Below are 19,517 nucleotides of genomic sequence, written 5' to 3'. Positions count from 1 at the left end.
TCAAGATAAAACATGGGGTTGCAGGAGGAATACTGATATAGGTTGAGACCTCAGCCCTTTGAAGTCTTCATCCGAACATTTGCATTGAAGCCAATTCGTGCAGTATAGAAAATTAGAAATCAGTTTTATTTTGTGTATTCAATCAATTACATGCTATGTAAACTGTTGCATTTCATGAGAAACATAGTATCCAGAAGGGCACAGTTGAAACAGCCTAGCCTTTGGAGTACTTTGGCAGTCCCCAAGTGTTGAGTGTGCGGTTTTTAAATCTTTGTTGAAAACAAAACCCCTTCACATTGGTTTCACATCTTTAACGCAGCATATATTGGCAAGAGTGAGGATGTTTCTGATTCCGATAAAATGTAGATTCAACCCCTCATGTTTATCCGAACCCAGATAGTCAGATTTAACACAAGCAATCATTTCCTTTAGATAACTTGCACCAAGTAACTTCGCTCCCGAAAAACATTTTCACACTAAGGTACATTCAAGAGTATGTAACAAAATATTTAAAGCCAAGCGCAGGGGACATGGGAGGATCACTTCATTCATTCATGCGGCGCTGGCATTAGTTTGTGCATATTTTTTTTTCAAATTAAATGACCGTCCTCAATTGCTGTTGCTTGTCCCATTTGTAGATCAAGACAGAGTCAAACTGTACAAATAACACATGTTGTAAAACATTTCATATGCAGAAGTTTTTCCAGCTATTTTGCAGACATGTTGCTTAGCAGTGATGTGAGAACAGAGGCGCCCTCATCACCACTTGGAGAAGTGCCCTGACAAGTTCTGGGTGGAGTGACAAATATCCTGAGGTAAAGCTAAAGCCCTGTGGATTATCAACTCTTGTCAGCCACTTTTCTGCAAAACACACATTACCATAATGCTTGTATAACAGACTTGGAAGGATGACATTGACAACTACACTGCTATGGAATAGAATTATTTCTTCTCATCATTCGAGCAAAGTTTGTTCTACCTAAAACAACGTCTTGGGAAAGTAGGGACAGAGTGTACAAGTATATTTTCCAATGGTAGTCCTCAACGCTCTTTTAGCTTTCCCTCAAGAAAGTTTTGTATTTTTTGCAGGTTCTCTTCCTGCTGGCCGAGCGCTTCCAGCAAAATACCCATAGGTGACCTCTTCAGTCCCGCCCCTTCAATCTTGTTCTCCAGTTTATTCTTCATATTGCGGAGACGACATGAAGCATGTGCAAATATCACTGTGGTACAGAGACAGATAGGGGAGACATTTTTTGTTTTGCAGCTTTTTATCTAGCAGTCTGAACGTACAGCGATAAATCTGCTGAGACTTGTCAAACTAGCATAACATCAATCCTCTGAGAATCTGAAGAGACATTTTAAAACATTCATTTGTCAGCATTGCACTACCTTCAGTTCATTACTTAATACTTCAAATACTGCATTCTCAAAAATGATCCAATATAAGAAAAAACATTTAATTATCTAAGAGCTAAAGTTAGCCTATGAGGACTTTTACCGTAGTAATTATATTTGAGGAAAAAGTGTCAACTCGCTTCAAATCTCAGTTGGGAATGAAAACTCTCTCCTCACTGACACAAATGTGACCTTAGAATAATTGCCCGTTTAACTTACAAGCAAGAGGAAAACTGATTCCCGACATGAAGACCATGACCCCGCCGAGGAGAGACATCAGCATGTAGCTGGCTACCATGACAGCGATGACAAAGGCCGTGGGGTTTTGCTTCTTAAAGTTCTTGATCATAGCTTTGTTCTCACCGACCCATACCGAACCCAGGAAGACCCCCGACACCACAGCCATCCCCATGAACATCCCAAACGGATTCAGGAACCTGCAGGAAAAACACCACCAGACACATCAAAGCAGGGTGCAAGTGCTGTTCGCTTACCAACTTCCAATTGTGCCTGTGATCCTTTTTGATTGTCTGTAATCAAAATCAGAATCATGTTTATTGGCCATGTAGGTTTGCACATATGGAATTTGACTCTGGTTTCATGGCTCTGTACTTAACAGAATAACAACACTACAACACAACAATCTTCAGATACATATACACAAAGATTGACTTATACAGGTGAAAAAAGAGGTGATGACATGCAGTGATGCAGAGAATATATCAGAGATATATAACTGATGTTTCAACAATTGCTAAAAGCTATAATCCTGAACATTGCCATTGTTTGTATTGACCCCTGCGTCGTTACATGGTAAATTTCACCACTCCAAACCCCAAATTTATGGTCCATGTAAAACTTCACCAATGACCAACAAAAACTATGGTTCAGCCTGAATTACTCATGTTGTCGTGTTTGTTGTTTCTACAAGCTTGTTCTGCCACATCAGCTTGTTAACCTCAATAACTTAGCTTCTTTTTCAAACAAGCGACTACCTTCCATCCTCTCGCCCATTTGGCTGCAATAGTGTAGACATTAAATGCTCTTAGCTGGACCGTTCTTCCCAAAAGTAACAATTTAAAAGAAAAACCCCAAACACATAAATTTAATATTTGTGGATTAGGTTATTGTCCTAAATACTCAAGCAATAGAAATTGTCCAAAAAACAAAAACAAAACAAAAAACATGGCTGCATGTAAATCTTCAGGATTATAGCTTTACACATGGAAATTGGTTGGAAAGAGAGACTACAATCAATTAATTAATATTAATCAGCCCCCCCGCAAAAAAAACAAAACAAAAAACTGCAGGTTTTTTGAGAAGATTGTACATTCAAAAACCCCACTAAAGTCTCTTCAGTGTGTACATGTAATATTACGCTTGCATGTAGAGAGCAGTCAATCAAGCTGCAACAGCCACTGCCACAAAACTCCAGTCATTACAGTTCAACATAAACTTAACGGAGCCGTCAAGGTGAAAACATCACAAAGTCTTGCTGAGCGTTAATAAAACACAACTAAACATAGTTACAAATCAGAATTCCAGAAAGAATAACGTCACAGCTAAGTTAATAACGAATGGCAATATTAGCATATAAACCTACTAGTCATTATTTTAATTTGATCATTTCGAATTGTTGTTGCTTCAAACTTGGATTTTACTTTATTTTTTACTTGTTCTGGACCTCCCTTGTCTGCCATGACATTTATTCTGAATAGAAAGGACATTTTAATTTTGATATTATGCAGGCCATTGTTTTCAGGCTTGCAAAGGAATATCATGCATGTTAGAATGCAGATGAATGCACAGACATTAGTCGGAAAAAGCATGAGTAGGCCTACTTTAACTTTCTAAAAAGGATTTTAAATTATCTCACCAGATTGTAATGGATAGTCGGTAGTGTTTTTATACATCGGATAATATTTGTGAGCCTTCTCAAAGCAAATTGTAGTTTAAAACGTAAAAGTAGTTTCTTTTTATGTATTGGGCTATACAAATTAAATCGACTTGACTTGACTATTTTATTGTTTATGTTTACCAAGAAACGGGAGGAGTGGCTGTGGCTGGTAGTGTTTTCTCAAGTCGGTGGCTCCACCTAGCGGCGTTTTGTAAAACAATGAGGAATATAACTGCAAAAATTACCATTTTCAGGAAGAGCATTACTTTGGGTCTGACAACCAAATCGTATCTACTATTGATCAGTTTGTTTGTTTTATCATACATTTTTGGTAAATTACAGTAATTGAAATGATCACATTTGTGCAAAAAGGGAATATCGTGTTTCCTTGATTTTAACCGAGTCACAGGACAACAATCAACAAACAGGAAAACACTGCTGTGTGACTTGAGTAATGTCAAAATTAACAAATCAGATAAAACCCTGACACACTTCCACTAGACATGCGTTGGGGTTTGGATCCTTTGACATGGTCCGACTGTAGCAAGTTGAAAATGTCATGTAAAATGCTATATTGCGGTGTTGTGAATGCACATCACATTATGGAATACAAAAAGAGACCGTGCTTGCTTTACGACATTGTCTTCAGCCATTTTTGATCATAACAATTCAGTCATTCTAAACACATCCAAATACAATGTTTTTTTAAACTAAAAACTAAAGGTTTTTGTAGTGCAGGAAGCCAACACCTTTTATGCACCAGGTTCATTATACTATTTTGATTAAGCTTTCCAACCTAAGATTTTTTTAGCCATGTGTTGTTTAACTTCAGTGGTCTTTTGAATGGCCACACAGTTATAAATCAAAGAAACAAACACCTAAACAACATCTGAAGAAAGTGATGAAATGCACCATTGTATTCATATACTTAACGATGGTTACTATATAACACCACTTTGATTAAGTATCCTATGCTGGACTTTTACCCTTAGAATGGGAAACAGTGACAGCTGATTGGCAAAGTGTTGTTGTTATCTCATATTCATTCTATTTACAAAGCAGCAGCTGACAGTCAGCTTATAGGGGATTCATTACCATAGCAACAATATGTCATCACATCATGGTCAAAAGATCACTATTTTTAGAAAGCCGTGTCAAACAAATGTTCCTTTTTAGATTTAGACTGCTTTTATTTGTCACTGACTTTTTGTTCCAATCAAACCATATCTGTCCAGCTGGGAGCAATCAGTTGCATCATGTCAAAAAATAGGTCACCTCTGCTATGCAACATTAGGTTTGACAACACATTTTGCATGGTCCACAGGGGTACAACAACATCAGACTGCACTCTAGATCTAATTTAACCTTCACGTTTCTTTAACTTTGGATCAAGCCTTATAAAGTGTTGGAGGCCTGTCTCTGCACGTCAGTCTTCATTCAGTTCCCAAAATATCTGTAATATGTCTATATTTCCTTAAGTCCCGCAGTAAGACGGCATTCGTATAAATCTGGCTTCCTGACGTGATATAGTAAAGAACGTATTGCGTCGTATTAAATGCAACGGCTTTAGTGGAGATGACACATATTTGTTTAACTTCACCAGAGACAAATTGGGCATTTGTGTACTATTTCTAATGTTTCCACAGAGCTGAAGGATGCCCCGGAAACCATCCGGCAAACATTTTACAGGTGTTTACCAACTGAATTGTGGCAATCGTAATGACAACAGAAGAAAATATCAAACAGATAAAATCAAGGGGCGACTTAAGAAGACACGTAACGCCAACATTGAAAATGATCTACCTGAACTAACAAACTGTAAAAGGAACAAGGTCACGTTCACTTACCCAACAATAAGGAAAACAACGATGGCTATTGCCAAATAGTTTGTTTGATAGTAAAGCAGGTTGCTCACAACTCTGTTGTTCCATCTTGCCAAATCTTTAAAATCTGGTTTGGCAAATCTTTCCGAACCGGGGAAGAAATCGTCCCATGGTCTCAACGGTGTGAGTTCTACTTTAGCCATTTGTCGTCAGGCGCTTAATGTTTTTCACGTCCACATCTACAAACGCAGACAGAGTGACACGAACTCTCGCGATAACTACATTTACATAAAAGATAAAGCAACCAACACAAGAGCCGTCGATAATTACAGTTTTCAGTATTAGCAAATACTAATAGGTTCTTCAGGCTGAATTATTATTTCATTTATCAAACCATTATTTAGTGAAAGCATACATTTATCTCTCCGTATTCTGGGACGAAATATCGTGTGATGAGCGGCTCTCTTAAGCCCCGCCTTCTTTTTTACGACTTATTCAACTATTCGTCAGCGACCACATGTTCTTGGGGGACACTTCCTGCAACGCTCAGTGGCAGATGACTGCAAGAGTTATTGAGTGTATGGTTTTTTCCCGGAAATATTCTCATGCTTTAGCAGGTTAGTTCACAGCATATATTTTGTTGAGTATATGTACATACGAAATGCTGTTTCGATGTTTCCTGTTTGTTGGCATTAGGCTATATAAATGTGACTGGGCAGCTAAGGCAAGCAAGTAGGGGTGCGCTTTATTTAAACTCTTCATTACTTGCTGCGGTTACTCAAATTGAGACTCAGACTCTCTCTCTCTCTCTCTCTCTCTCTCTCTCTCTCTCTCTCTCTCTCTCTCTCTCTCTCTCGCTCTCTCTCTCTCACACACACACACACTCACACACTCAACTGCAAACGTCCTTTTGTTATTTGCATAGATGTGGGGCAGACTATTAAGCCCTTTGGTGCCAGGCAGATCAAGTTTGATTTGGAGAAGTCTTTTTACCATGCAGTTGAAGACCAGCGAATTTCAGACCTTGCTCACGGATGGTCTCAATGAACTAGCAGGTGAGCCTTTTCTATTACAATGACAAATTTACACCTGGCATTGGCCTGAGAAGCGTATGTTACCATGACATTGCCCTCCCTCGACATGCTGTTTTGTGATCTTGGCAGAGCTTTTTGAGAAGCACCAATATGAGTTGAGAATAGCTGGGGGTGCTGTGCGGGACCTCCTGTCTGGAAAGCGTCCAGAAGATGTGGACTTTGCCACCACTGCCACCCCAAACGAGATGAAGAGAATGTTCCAAACTGCAGGGATCAGGATGATCAATAATAAAGGAGAGAAGCATGGGACCATTACAGCTCGAGTGAGAGGGGTTCTGGTTTGGTTGAGCATAAATACTACTGTCTACTTTCCATAAGTCTGTAGCGTTATACATATTATCATCTGGCCTTTATAGTTCTCACTGGAAATAGGCTCTGTAAAGCAATATGAATAGACAGTGACTCGGACAGCAGTTTTTTTATTCATGATGAATGTCAAGGTCGTAAAACACTAACATTTGATTATCAGTAGCAGAAAAAAACCCCACTAAGAATGAGTTTACATTTTAGAAATGTACTTACAATTTTCTTACTCTCCTATAGCTTCACAATGAGAACTTTGAGGTGACTACATTGCGTGTGGATGTTCAGACAGATGGAAGGCATGCCGAGGTGGAATTCACCACTGACTGGCAGCAAGATGCTGAGCGAAGAGACCTCACTATCAATTCTATGTTTCTAGGTATTTCCTCTCAGTAACAACCTATGATCAGTACTTATAGTAAATCAAGTTTCACTTTATTGTCGTATACATATAAAAAGTACCATGTACCTTCAAATACAATGAAATGCATGTGCCCTGCCTCTCTCAGCCCTTAAAACTATATACTATAATACGGAAGTGATAACAAAAACAATAAGAAATTAAAAGTCCCACAAAATAGTAAATCACTGAAGGTATGTGAGGCGGCTACTGTTCAGTATTCTGACTGCCTGGGGGTATAAACCCTTTGAGGCAGCTGGTCGGAGCTCTGATGCTCTGTAAGCATTGTCCTGAGGGAAGGAGGGAGAACAGTCCATGTGCTGGGTGGATAGTGTCCTCCATCATACTTGGAGCCTTCTGCAACAGGTGGTGTACATGTCTTAAAGTTGTCACAGTGCTGTTCCTATGATTTTTTTAAGACTTTTTTAATGTCCTTCGCAGTTGTTTGTGGTTCTGTTCAGTCAGGTTGCCAAACCACACCAAAATGCTTCCAGTAAGGATGCTGTCTATGGTAGTCTGGTAGAAATTGACCAGGGGTTTTGTGGACATTCGGAATTTTTTAATACCTGTCAGAAAGTAGTCTTTGTTGTGCCTTCTTAATGACACAACTGGTGTTTAGAGACCTGAGGCCTCATGTATCCGTCGTTACTATGGGCAAATTTGTGCATACACACCCATGGAATTTTTTAGCCCTCAAGATTGTCTGACAGTCATATGCAAAGCATGATGGTTATTTGTAATTCCTTCCTCCTAACATGTATTGTCTACCTCTTGCAATGAGCAATCACCCAGGCTTGCAAAGACATCAGTGTTAGCCAATCGGTGTCTACATTCAGGGGTTACCCAGGTTCTACGCTGGTCTTTGAAATAAACTCCAGGGCTAAAAAATCCTATGGGTGTGTACACACAAATTTTCCCATAGTAACGATTGATACATGAGGCCTCAGGAGAAGGGAGTCTGAGATCTGAATGCCTAAAAATCTGAAGTTCTTCACAATTTCAACAAGGACAACATTGATGCAAACTGGTATCTGAATCATTTTGGACTTCCTACAATCGACAATTATCTCCTTTCGTTTTCTCAACATTGAGGGAGAGGTTGTTATCTTGACACCATATGGATAGGTCACTCACCTCCTTTCTATAGGCATCTTCATTTTTGTCATAAATCAGTCCAATTGCTTTGGTGTCATCTGTGAATTTCCCTATACTGTTATGATATTTGGCAACACAGTCATGTGTGAACAAATGCAGGGGTGGGCAGTCTTGTTCAGAAAGGGCCAGTGTGGGTGCAGGTTTTTGTTCCAACCAAGCGGTTACACACCTGATCCCACTAATCAACCAGTTGGGTATTTGCTGAGGAACTTGATGAGGAGACACAGGTGTGTAACTGCTTGGTTGGAACAAAGACCTGCCCCCACACCGGCCCTTTCTGGATAAGATTGCCCACCCCTGCTACAGTAAGGGACCAAGGCAAAAACCCTGTGGTGCTCCTGTGTTGAGAACTATGGTAGATGAGTAGCTGGTACCTGCTCCTACTGTCTGATGAGATCTGCCCATCAAAAAGTCATATAACCACGTGCAGATGGAGTTACAAAGACCAAGGTCCCAAAGCTTTAACACCAGTTTAGATGGCACATTGGTATTAAATGCAGAGCTGTAGTCAATAAACAACATTCTGTCATAGGTGTTTTTTCCTTCAAAGTATTTTAACACAGTATGCAGAGCCAATGACACAGCATCTTCCACAGATCTATTTGCTGATAAGCAACTGTAGCAGGTCAAGGTTAGCAGGAATATTAAGATTGTGTGTCTTAACTAATTTTTCAAAGCATTTCGTTATTACTGAGATCAACGCAACAGGTCTGTAGTCATTAAGACAGGATAAAGGTGATTTTTTTGGGGGGGGGGGGTTTGTACAGGCACAATAAGGGTTTTCTTAAAGCATGTAGGAACCACACATAGTGACAATGACAGGCTAAAAATGTCCATTCGATAGCTGACTCGAGCAGGGCTTAAAGATACGAGATTGGATACCGTTTGGGCCGGCAGCTTGGCGTGGTTTGACAGATTTAAAAACCTTACTCACATCAGCCTCCATCACATGATGTATTACCTTGTTGAGTGAGTGCCCAACAACGTTCTGTGTATTGTCTGGTGGTCCCTAGTTACACTCAAAGCAGACATAGGACCTGTTCAGGTCATCTTGGAGTGAAGCCGGTGGTGCTGGTACAACCGCCCAGTTGGGTTTTTAGTCCGTTATCGCTTGCCAGATGTGCCTGGAGTCCCTGCCATTGTAATGCTGTTCTAGTTTATCCCGGTATTGTTTTTTGGCTGACTTGATGGCTTTCCTTAGTGTGTACCTGGCTTGCTTGAAGCAGTCCTTATCCGCGGCTTTAAAAGTGGCAGTCCTTTCTTTTAGTCTCAGCTGAATGTCACTATTAATCTAAGGTTTCTGATTCAGATTAAATATCGATAATACTGGGGTGTCTGGGTGGCGTAGCAGTCTATTCTGTTGCCTACCAACACGGGGATCGGCTGTTCAAATTCCCTTGTTACCTTCAGCTTGGTGAGACGTCCCTACAGATACAATTGGCCGTGTCTGTGGATGGGAAACTGGATGTGGGTATGTGTCCTGGTTGCTGCATTAGCGCCTCCTCTGGTCGATTGGGGCGCCTGTTCAGAGCGTCTGTTCGGGGGGGGGGAACTGGGGGGGATTAACATGATCCTCCCACATGCTATGTCCCCCTGGCGAAACTCCTCACTGTCAGGTGAAAAGAAACAGCTGGCAACTCCACATGTATCGGAGGAGGCAAGGTCTAGTCCGCAGCCCTCCCCGGATTGGCAGAGGGGGTGGAGCAGAGACCGGGATATCTTGGAAGAGTGGGGTAATTGGCCGGATACAGTTGGGGAGAAAAAGGGGGAAAAAATCCCCAAAAAATTAATAATAATATCAATAATACTGATATTTCAGTTGTCCTTATGTTACTGAAGGTGTCTTAAGATATGGCATTGGTTTATATACTTCCCGGAGACTTTGTTCCACATAATTGTTTATTACATTTGTTTCAACATCCAGCAATTCCACTTCCTCTCAGGTAAAAAATTCAAAAACTTATCAGATTTGTTTTTTCTTACAGGGTTGGATGGAACTTTATATGACTATCACAAAGGATATGAAGATCTGCAGAGACGTAAAATTCGCTTTGTTGGCAATGCTGAGCAAAGAATCCAAGAGGACTACTTGAGGATCCTGCGGTATTTCAGGTAGACTGGCAGGAGACTGTCCTCTGTTTCTTTTACAGTGAGACATATAGGAAATATATGATCCTGTCAGACATGATATTGGTTTTCTCTTTAAATTAAAATATTTTAGGTTGTCAATTAATGTTGACCATTACACACTCCCATGAACACATCTGTAAATACAGTGAGGACTTTTTTCGCTTGAACAGGAGTCAAACCTGCTATTACATTATAATTGTGTGATTTGTTTGACATTGCCCTTCTATTGTAACGTAAAAGTTACTATTTACCTCAGTCTCCCATCCTCAATCCAGATACCTCATGTTATGCCTTTCCTTGATATGATTTCTATCCAGGTTCTATGGCAGGGTGGCATTGGAGCCTGGTGACCATGACCCTGAAACGCTGGATGCTATCAGGGATAATGCTCATGGCCTTGCATCCATATCAGGGGAGCGTATCTGGGTAGAACTGAAGAAGATGGTAGTTGGCAGCCATGTTAGTCATCTTCTAGAGCTCATGTACAGCCTTGGGCTGGCTAAGTACATAGGTGAGTGAGAGACAGGTGACAAATTGAAGGAAAAACCAACCAACATTAAGTGTCTAAGTAAGGTGTTGGGCTACCAAGAGCTGCCAGAACAGCTTCAATGCTCCTTTTTGTAGATTCTACAAGTCTGTGGACTCTACTGGAGGGATGGAACACCATGCTTCCAAAAGATATTCCCTCATTTGGTGTTTTCATGATGAGAGCGTTAACTCGTCGGTACAAAATATCCCATAGATGTTCAATTAGGTTGAGATGTGGTGATTGTGAAGACCATAGTATATGACTTACATCATTTTTATACTCATTGAACCATTCAGTGACCCCTCATGCCCTGTGGAAGGGGAGGCATTGTCATCCTGAAAGAGACCAGTCCCATCATGATAAAAATGTTTCATCACTGCATCCGGGTGGCGTGGTGGTCTATTCCATTGCCTACCAACACAGGGATCGGCAGTTAAAATCCCCATGTTACCTCCGGCTTGGTCGAGCGTCCCTACAGACACATTGGCTGTGTCAGCGGGTGAGAAGCCAGATGTGGGTATGTGTCCTGGTTGCTGCACTAGCGCCTCCTCTGGTCGGTCGGGGTGGTTATTCGGGGGGGGAGGGGGAACTGGGGGGAATAGCGAGATCCTCCCATGTGCTACGTCCTCCTGGTGAAACTCCTCACTGTCAGGTGAAAAAAAAGTGGCTGGCAACTCCACATGTGGCAGTCTGCAGTCCTCCCCGGATCGACAGAGGGGGGGAGCAGAGATCGGAACGGCTCAGAAGAGTGGGGTAATTGGCTGGATACAATTGGGGAGAAAAAGGGGGCAGAAAAATCCAAAAAAAAAAAATCCATCATAGGATAAAGGCAATCACTCAGATTAACTTTGTATTGATTTCCAGTGACACCTCCCTCAAAGGGGACAATTGGACCCAAACTGTGTCAGGAAAATGCCCCCCACAGAATAACAGAGCCCCCAGACTTGTATTTAAGTGCATTCAAACCCAGGATACCACAGTTAGACTATAATCTATACGACACATGTAAACTGGCTTTTCAGGTTAAAATATGTCAGTGTTTACATTATGTGGATTTGCTTATATGTTCAAATCACCAAGACTATTTAATTAATAGCTGCACTGATAAAAATAACTATCCCTGTATTATATGGGATTGCAACTCATACTCTGTTAAGTCTGGAATTAAATGCACCAATTACTCCTATGTAGATGGGAATAGCACTCGCAAGTTAATTTTATCTTTTACTGCAATAGAGTGAAGTGGAGTGAGTCATACTGAGGGGCCTTGGTAGCTGAAGGTAAAACCCCATTCACTTTTCCCCCGTAGACAATGTCACATGACTGGCTGTTCAAATATTTCGAACACTTGGATGGTTGTGAAATTCTCTCAGTTTAATTGTCACTATAAACAATTAGCAACTGCGTTGGAAAAAAAGTCAGAAGGTACAAGACTGTGTACATGACAACAACTTTAGGAGACAAGTCAACTACGAGTACCAACATGCATTGCATTTAAGAAACATCCAATCAATGAGCTTAAAATAGTGACATTTTGTAGTTGCTTAAACTCTTCGGATAAGATTATTCAGCAGTAATTTTGATCAATTCAACCAAGAGAGCTATGGTGTATTGTTTTATTCCTGACTGCCGCCACCGGTCTGAAATGCATTGATGTGCATTCTACCACTTTCCTTCCACTTAGTCTGCAAAGGAGTGGTGGATTTGGCTGATCAGGTGACATTAACTTGTGTTTTATCTTGTTCTCCTCCACTATAATGGACATTGAGGCTCTTCGGTACTGTAAATTTGGTTTCTCATAAACAAAGTTGAAAATGTATAACCTGTGACTGAAATAACCCTATGGTATTGCTTGATCATCTGGGAGAGTCCCGTGTTTCTGTGTTGGGTATTATCTTTGTATTCAGTAACATTTCCATCCACGTATATTAAATAAGGAAAACCTCTTTGGGAACTAGCGGCTCCACCCAGTTCTCCACTGTATTGCCAGCTTTGCTTATACAGCATGTCCTTGCTTCTGCCTAGGTTTACCTCCAGATGGTGATGTCGAGGAGATGAAACGAGTTTGGCAGCATGCTAAGGGCCACTCTCCCAAGCCCATGACTATCTTGGCTGGTCTCTTCCACTGCCCCGAGGATGTGGAGAAAATGGACCTCCGTCTGAAGGTGTCCAAGGAGGAGAAGACTCTGTGTCTCTTCCTGACCAAGCGCAGACGAGATCTCCAAAAGAGCCCAGACAAACCAGATAGCCTTGTGCCCTTCACAGACTTTATTATTGACGTATGTTTGAACATCTATATATATTTTTCAGAGATATTGAGGGTATCATGCTGGATAGAACAATATAGCTATTTCTTTTATCCAGTAGAAAGCTCACTCTATATTATATAATAAAGTTGAATGACATTTTTTGTTAACATCCATTGTTTGACATATTAAGAATACCAGTTATTTCCTGTGTTAGTTAAACTGGTTGGATTTATTTGACAGTGCTAAGCATTCATTTGAGCAGCACGGTGGCGCAGTGGTTAGTGTGGTCGCCTTAACAGCAAAAAGGTCTTGGGTTCGAGCCCCGGGGTAGTCCAGCCTTGGGGGTCGTCCTGGATCGTCCTCTGTGTGGGGTTTGCATGTTCTCCCCGTGTCTGCGTGGGTTTCCTCTGGGTGCACCGGTTTCCTCCCACAGTACAAAGACATGCAGGTCAGGTGGATCGGCCGTACTAAATTGTCCTTAGGTGTGAATGTGTGTGTGTGTGTGTATTGGCCCTGTGATGGCCGGACAGCCTGTCCAGGGTGTCTTCCTGCCTGCCGCCCAGTGACTGCTGGGATAGGCTCCAGCATCCCCGCGACCCTGAGAGCAGGATAAGCGGTTTGGAAAATGGAGTGGAATGGATAGTTAAACTGGGGTCCATCTGGGAACTGAATATACTGGTGTTTTGATTCATTTTTGAACCTCTGTCTACCTCTCTTGCAGAGTCGCGAATTGGACACCAAAATTAAAGTGTGTGAACTGCTCAAGTACCAAGGGGAGCACAAGTTACTGGGAGAGCTTAGCCAATGGTCCATCCCACGCTTCCCCGTCAGTGGTCACGATCTGAGAAAGATGGGCATTACGACAGGAAAGGAGATAGGAACCACTTTACAGGAACTCCGTGAAATTTGGAAGAAAAGTCACTACCAGATGGACAAGGAGGAACTCCTCAGTTGCATCAAGTCCTGAATGATTCAAGATATTCAGTGGCCAGAGGGTTTTTTTCTTTGTGTGCGTTTGTGTGTGAAAAACGGAAACATTTACAGTCTGTACATATTTGCATTGCAACAGTTGCTCTGCACCAGATTGGCAATGCATCTAATTGCCAACATCTTTCAATTTGCTTGACTGAAGGTTTAAGTTGCTAAGCAAGGACTGCGTGATAACTTTACTGTGTACCCACTAATGGTTCTTTTGTCCTAAATTTGCCAGGAGCAGTTTTCTTTAATTTCCATTCCCATGCAGATTTAAACAGATTTTGCACACTGAGCTCCCAGCGTCACAGCCGCTACCATATGATACAAGTTTTGAATTGGCAGAAGAAATTGATTATACCATGTGTTATTACAGACGGCTGACGTTTATGGCAAGCCGGTTTATCGTTTATTCGTTGTAAGGCACTAGTTGCTAAACTATAAACACCAGTGCTTGTTTTGTTTTTTTAGACACTAGTCACTATTCTGACTGTCACTAGTTGCTATGTGAAGCCACTAGTTGCTAAAACGTAGATACTTGGTATATTAGAATAAGCTCTAGTTGCTAATTTCATTATTAGTTACTTTTCACTTTTTCTCTCTCAATTCAATAACCGCTAGTACTTTTAGTTACAAGTACATTATTTTCTTTTACAAGTAACAATTCAATAAACACTATATTTACTAGTAGTTGACTCGTCATAATCGAAGGTGACTAGTCATAAATTAGTAACTAGTGCTTATTCTAATAGATCTAATTTTTAACAAGTGGCTTTACAATAGTGACTAGTGTTTTAGTTGCTAGTGTCTAATTTTTTGTGACTAGAAGCGGCTGTATGGTGGTTTTATGTTTGCCTGAGCTGACTGAATCCAAATCTGTGTTTCTGTTCACCGATAGGACCCTGGTGAATGGAGAGAGATTGCAAATGTTACATCACCCCAGTCACTATATAAATACAATGCATGTTCAACAGCAACATAAGCAAAATGTATTTCTTTTTAATCATACTTCCTTAATTTAGATTTGTTTGACCTAACAGGATTACTGGATTTGTCACATAATTGCAGAAGGATGTTGCTTTGTGTAGCAATAAAAAAGAATGAGAAGAACGTCATTATTTTGTTATATTTAGTCCATTCGTTGAAGTGTATGCATAATTTAACTGGACTTGATGTATTCAGTCCCTGGTAACAAACCTAATTTATTGTCACAGCCATTGAAAGACTGCTCCTCCCTCCATAAGCCCAGAGATATAAAGCCAGCCTGCCATCTGCACCAGTTCACAGAAATGTGCAACTCCAGCTGTGATTTTGTTAACTAATAAAATTATATCAATCAAATTTGCAACAAACTCCAGTTGCTACACCTCTTTGCTGCTCCGTTTTTTGTTTTTTGATAGCTTTTTGTGTGTTTATTTTTAATTTTTTTTCGTTGTAACTCGGTTGCAGCCTGCAAAGTGGCCGTTAAACGACGCAGGTCTTTAATGTGGAGTGTTCTCGGATGACAGCATGTCTTGGTTAAGTGTAAACGTCAGTAACGTCAGTGAAGACGGGGACCAGCCGCGGGATGAACGCTTGGCTCAGGTCGAAATCGCTCTTTTGGCTTTAATGTTCGTCAGTGCGGGATTCTTAAATTTTGGGCTGCTGCTGGTGCTTTGGAAGCGGAGGAAGCAGCTCTCCAGGATGCGGGTCTTCGTTTTTCACCTGTGCATCGCTGACTTGGTGGTCGCGTTTTTCCAAGTTTGTCCGCAACTCATGTGGGACGTCACGGACAGATTCGTCGGTCCTGACATCCTGTGCCGCGCAGTGAAATACCTGCAAGTCGTCGGTATGTTCGCCTCCACCTACATGGTCGTGGTGATGACCATGGACCGGTACCAAGCCATCTGCAACCCAATGGTCACGTTCCAGCGGCGCGCTCGGCGCCGCTGGAACGTCCCCGTGTGCGTGGCGTGGTGCGCTTCCCTCGTGGGCAGTCTTCCTCAGATCTTCATCTTCTCCAAAGTTGAAGTTGCGCCCGGCGTGTACGACTGCTGGGCCGACTTCGTCAAGCCGTGGGGGCTGAAAGCGTACGTGACTTGGACGACCCTGGTGATCTTCGTCCTGCCCATTCTGACGGTGATTGTGTGCCAAGTGCGCATTTGCCGTACGTTGCAAGTCAACTTCCACACGAAAACGCACCGTGCGGGCGGGGCAGTCGATAAAACAGTGTCGTCGAGGGCCAGCAGCATTGCAGGGGTCTCAAAGGCCAGGGTGAAAACAGTGAAGATGACCGTGGCCATCGTCCTTGCTTATATTATCTGCTGGGCACCTTTCTTCACAGTGCAGCTGTGGTCTGTCTGGGATGCAGAGGCTCCCACTGAGAGTAAGTTGGTATTGGGGTGGGGGTGAAATTTTTAATGCATGACATAGACTTTCACTGATGTTGTTACTCATCTGTTGGTAGACATCTGTTGATTCCCACTTTAGAAAGAGGAGGTAAAAATCCTCCATAATTTTCTGTTTTCATCTTCGTTTCAGATGCAGTGTTCACCATTCTGATGCTGCTGGCTAGTCTGAACAGCTGTGCAAACCCCTGCATCTACCTGCTCTTCAGTGGAAAGCTTCCAAAGAGACTCGTAGCACTGATGTGTGTTGAGCAGCCTGAGACAAAGGAGTCCATCCATGAGGACGCCACAGTGGTCAGCTCCTTATATATAAGCTTCAAAAGCCTGTCAGACTCCAGATGAAATCTGATGGGTTGACTGCCTCATAAGTGACATGCTAGGCTATACAGACATAGATGAGCTGATGCCATAAAAAAAAGTACTGTGTTATGCTATGCTTTTGATGCATTTCATGAGCACATAATCTCTTATTTACTGTATTGTTGTTTGTTAGCCCTGTGATGGCCTGGCGGCCTGTCCAGGGTGTCTCCCTGCATGCCGTCCAATGACTGCTGGGATAGGCTCCAGCATCCCCGCGACCCTGACAGCAGGCTAAGCGGTTTGGAAAAAAGATGAATGTACTGTTGCAAGTGAAGGCTTGTAAAAGAAAAACCATGACACAGAGACGTCAGTGTTATGCACAAAGAAAACCATTAAGAAATGATTTAATGCATGGACGTTTTTATGCAAGGAGAGGCTCTGCAACCAATGATCTTGTGGCTAAATAAATATAAAATAATCAGAATCACAGACGTAGTGGAAAGATACTGTGATGTGTGTGGTTTGCAGGACATCCATTAAAAATGCTGTCTGCCTCTCGAGTATGACAGACTATTACAGTCTCATTACGGCTGCTGATGTATAATTGCGCTTCTAGTGTACAAATGTTGTGCTCTTTATGTAATTTTCATATATAGAAAATACTTTATTATTAATTGTAGACAAGTAGATAGGACAATAGCTGATTTTTCTTTTTTCAACCAGATAGTATTATTGAACATTACATCAAATGTGTACATGTTTTTTTTCAAGCATCTTTTTTTATTTACCTTAAGGAGTGATGGTCAAAAGTGTCCTACATATAATGTGAAATAAACCACAATCATTTTCAATATTGGTCTGCGGTTCTTTCTTCCTAAAGGTTGGATAATGCTTTAATTTTAAGTGTAATAGTTTGAATAATGCTTTAATTTTAAAGAGTGTACTAGTTTCACTGTTTGGGAATGATGGAGTTTAGCTAATGAGCTGAAACTACGAGACCTAAGTGACCTCTTCAGTCTCAAGAGGTCACTTAGGTGAGTAATGAAACGTTTCTCTCTCAATAAATGTTGTGTCCAGATAAACTGATTCAACGTTCTGTGATTTTCTAACCTGGATTATTGAGCATGCATAAAAACCTTCTTAATAAACCAGCTCCTTGAAAACGACCGAATATATTGTTTTCCTCTGTCTTTGGATTGTTGTTGAGTTATGATGTTAGGCTGATTAGGTCCAAGGTCTTTGACTCTGAGCTTCTTTTGCAATGTTCTTCTCTAAAAAAGGGGTTATTTTTAGTGACTTAACTGAATTTTCTTTTTCCATTCTAGCTAAATTACTCACTCCATCTGTTGCACAAGGCTTCTCCCACTGTAACCTCAACAACTCATTCTCGCGCATTTAATTAACTGAATTTCTGTTAATTATGTACCACGAGCCACTCGCTGTCTGCTGCTACCCAGTGATCAACAGCATTCAGATAACCGCTGTTGCAGCTCTCCAGCGCCCCAACAAGCTCCTATCTCTTGCATTGATGAGCAGCGAACTGCGCATGTACAACTTCTAACGAGAGTCAATGGGCAATGGCAAAGAATCTTCATATACAAGTGTATGTATCTGTAGGAGACCTAAATGCAGTTTATAAAATATAAATATTTGACTAATTAGCATGCAATGACTTACAGTTCATATTTACAGCAATGCAATAAGTTAATTGTTTGATTCATTGCACTTAAAAGGTGTGTGAATGATTGTTGCTTCTGTAACCGAGGGTTTGTAGATGTCGCCTATACTGTATGAAACTATAAAATAACAAATACGGAGGTTCCACTTTCACACGAGGACCACTGTATTTGGATTCTTCCCCCAACAGAACTCCACAGCAACAACACTGCGTACAGCACTTCCGCTCTCTCTTCAGCCTTCAAAATAAGAGCTCAAGGCATATACTGTGGCAACAGCTTATAACAGGAACTTAAAATCACTAACAGGCTAAGTCCAGAAAAATAGGTTACATACCTCCCCTCCTACAAAAAGAAACGTCCTCGTTTCAAAACAGTAACACTATAAGTGCAAAAAAACACAGGCTTATCCAAAACATTATCAACCTGTCCTCCTAAATATACATATATAAAGCAGAAAACACACCCTGAAACCAAAAAAGTGCATATCAATCTGCGAACCCCAGAAGGAACCCAACACCATAAAACAAAATCTTAACAATAACATTATGCATATTATCCCTCACGTCACTGCACAGTCTCAATAAAGTATGCCATACTATGCCCCACGTACACCGGAAAGTTCTGATACACCATAGCATCCAGACATACTATATACATATGAGAAGAAAAAAAATGTACCATCACAGTAAAAAAACATGTCAAGTGACCCTGACAAACATTCAACAGAAATTCCAACAGTCATATTGACTTGTCTGTGATGTTTCTTGTTTTTTGTTTTTCAAACAGCTAACCAAATGTGACAAAGTCCTTGAAACGAAGTGGTTTTCTTACAATCCTCCCAGAACGAGCAACAGTCTGTAGTGGCTCACTGGTGCCTGTAATCCGAACAGTCCCTGTGTCACCAGAGGCCAGCGGCTCCTCAGCCACAAAGTCCCTCTCTGGCGACCTCTCGTCCAGCAGCGAGGGAGCATGAAGAGGAGAAGCCGGCAGGTTATCTGAAAAACCAGCAGCCACCGGTAGTGTGTATGGTTTCAGTCTATCATAATGGACGACCTGCCCCTGTCCATCAAAGTCCAAAGGGCTGCCAATATGATAGGTGAGTCCAGGTTTACCCTCAGAGCCCAACACAGACAGGACCCTGTAGGGCCCCTTCCAGTGGGGAGCAAGTTTCATATGGTCCTCTGTCGGATTATGCAGCCATACC

At 41.5% G+C, this 19,517-nt stretch overlaps 3 protein-coding genes across 3 annotated transcripts; 2 read left to right on the top strand and 1 right to left on the bottom strand.

Annotated features, from left to right (window-relative positions):
- Positions 1–107: 107 nt before the first annotated feature.
- On the bottom strand, positions 108–5,360 carry arl6ip5a (ADP-ribosylation factor-like 6 interacting protein 5a). The gene is made up of 3 exons (XM_056274072.1): positions 5,140–5,360; positions 1,615–1,832; positions 108–1,220 (listed from the first exon to the last, which is right to left on the bottom strand). Exons 1-3 carry the CDS (start codon positions 5,316–5,318, stop codon positions 1,042–1,044), a joined length of 576 nt encoding a protein of 191 aa, XP_056130047.1. The 5' UTR covers positions 5,319–5,360; the 3' UTR covers positions 108–1,041.
- A 328-nt stretch (positions 5,361–5,688) lies between these two features.
- On the top strand, positions 5,689–15,243 carry trnt1 (tRNA nucleotidyl transferase, CCA-adding, 1). The gene is made up of 8 exons (XM_056274743.1): positions 5,689–5,732; positions 6,041–6,170; positions 6,279–6,472; positions 6,753–6,891; positions 10,053–10,179; positions 10,515–10,708; positions 12,752–13,005; positions 13,697–15,243. The coding sequence occupies exons 2-8, from the start codon at positions 6,041–6,043 to the stop codon at positions 13,940–13,942; spliced, it is 1,284 nt and encodes a 427-aa protein (XP_056130718.1). The 5' UTR covers positions 5,689–5,732; the 3' UTR covers positions 13,943–15,243.
- A 213-nt stretch (positions 15,244–15,456) lies between these two features.
- On the top strand, positions 15,457–16,676 carry avpr2b.1 (arginine vasopressin receptor 2b, tandem duplicate, 1). The gene is made up of 2 exons (XM_056273645.1): positions 15,457–16,312; positions 16,468–16,676. Exons 1-2 carry the CDS (start codon positions 15,457–15,459, stop codon positions 16,674–16,676), a joined length of 1,065 nt encoding a protein of 354 aa, XP_056129620.1.
- The last annotated feature ends 2,841 nt before the right edge of the window (positions 16,677–19,517 follow it).

The sequence above is a fragment of the Lampris incognitus genome, chromosome 2, assembly GCF_029633865.1.
Source record: "Lampris incognitus isolate fLamInc1 chromosome 2, fLamInc1.hap2, whole genome shotgun sequence".
Taxonomy (NCBI): domain Eukaryota; kingdom Metazoa; phylum Chordata; class Actinopteri; order Lampriformes; family Lampridae; genus Lampris; species Lampris incognitus.
Note: the sequence above shows the minus strand (reverse complement) of the source record. Positions and strands in the feature narration are given on the sequence as shown.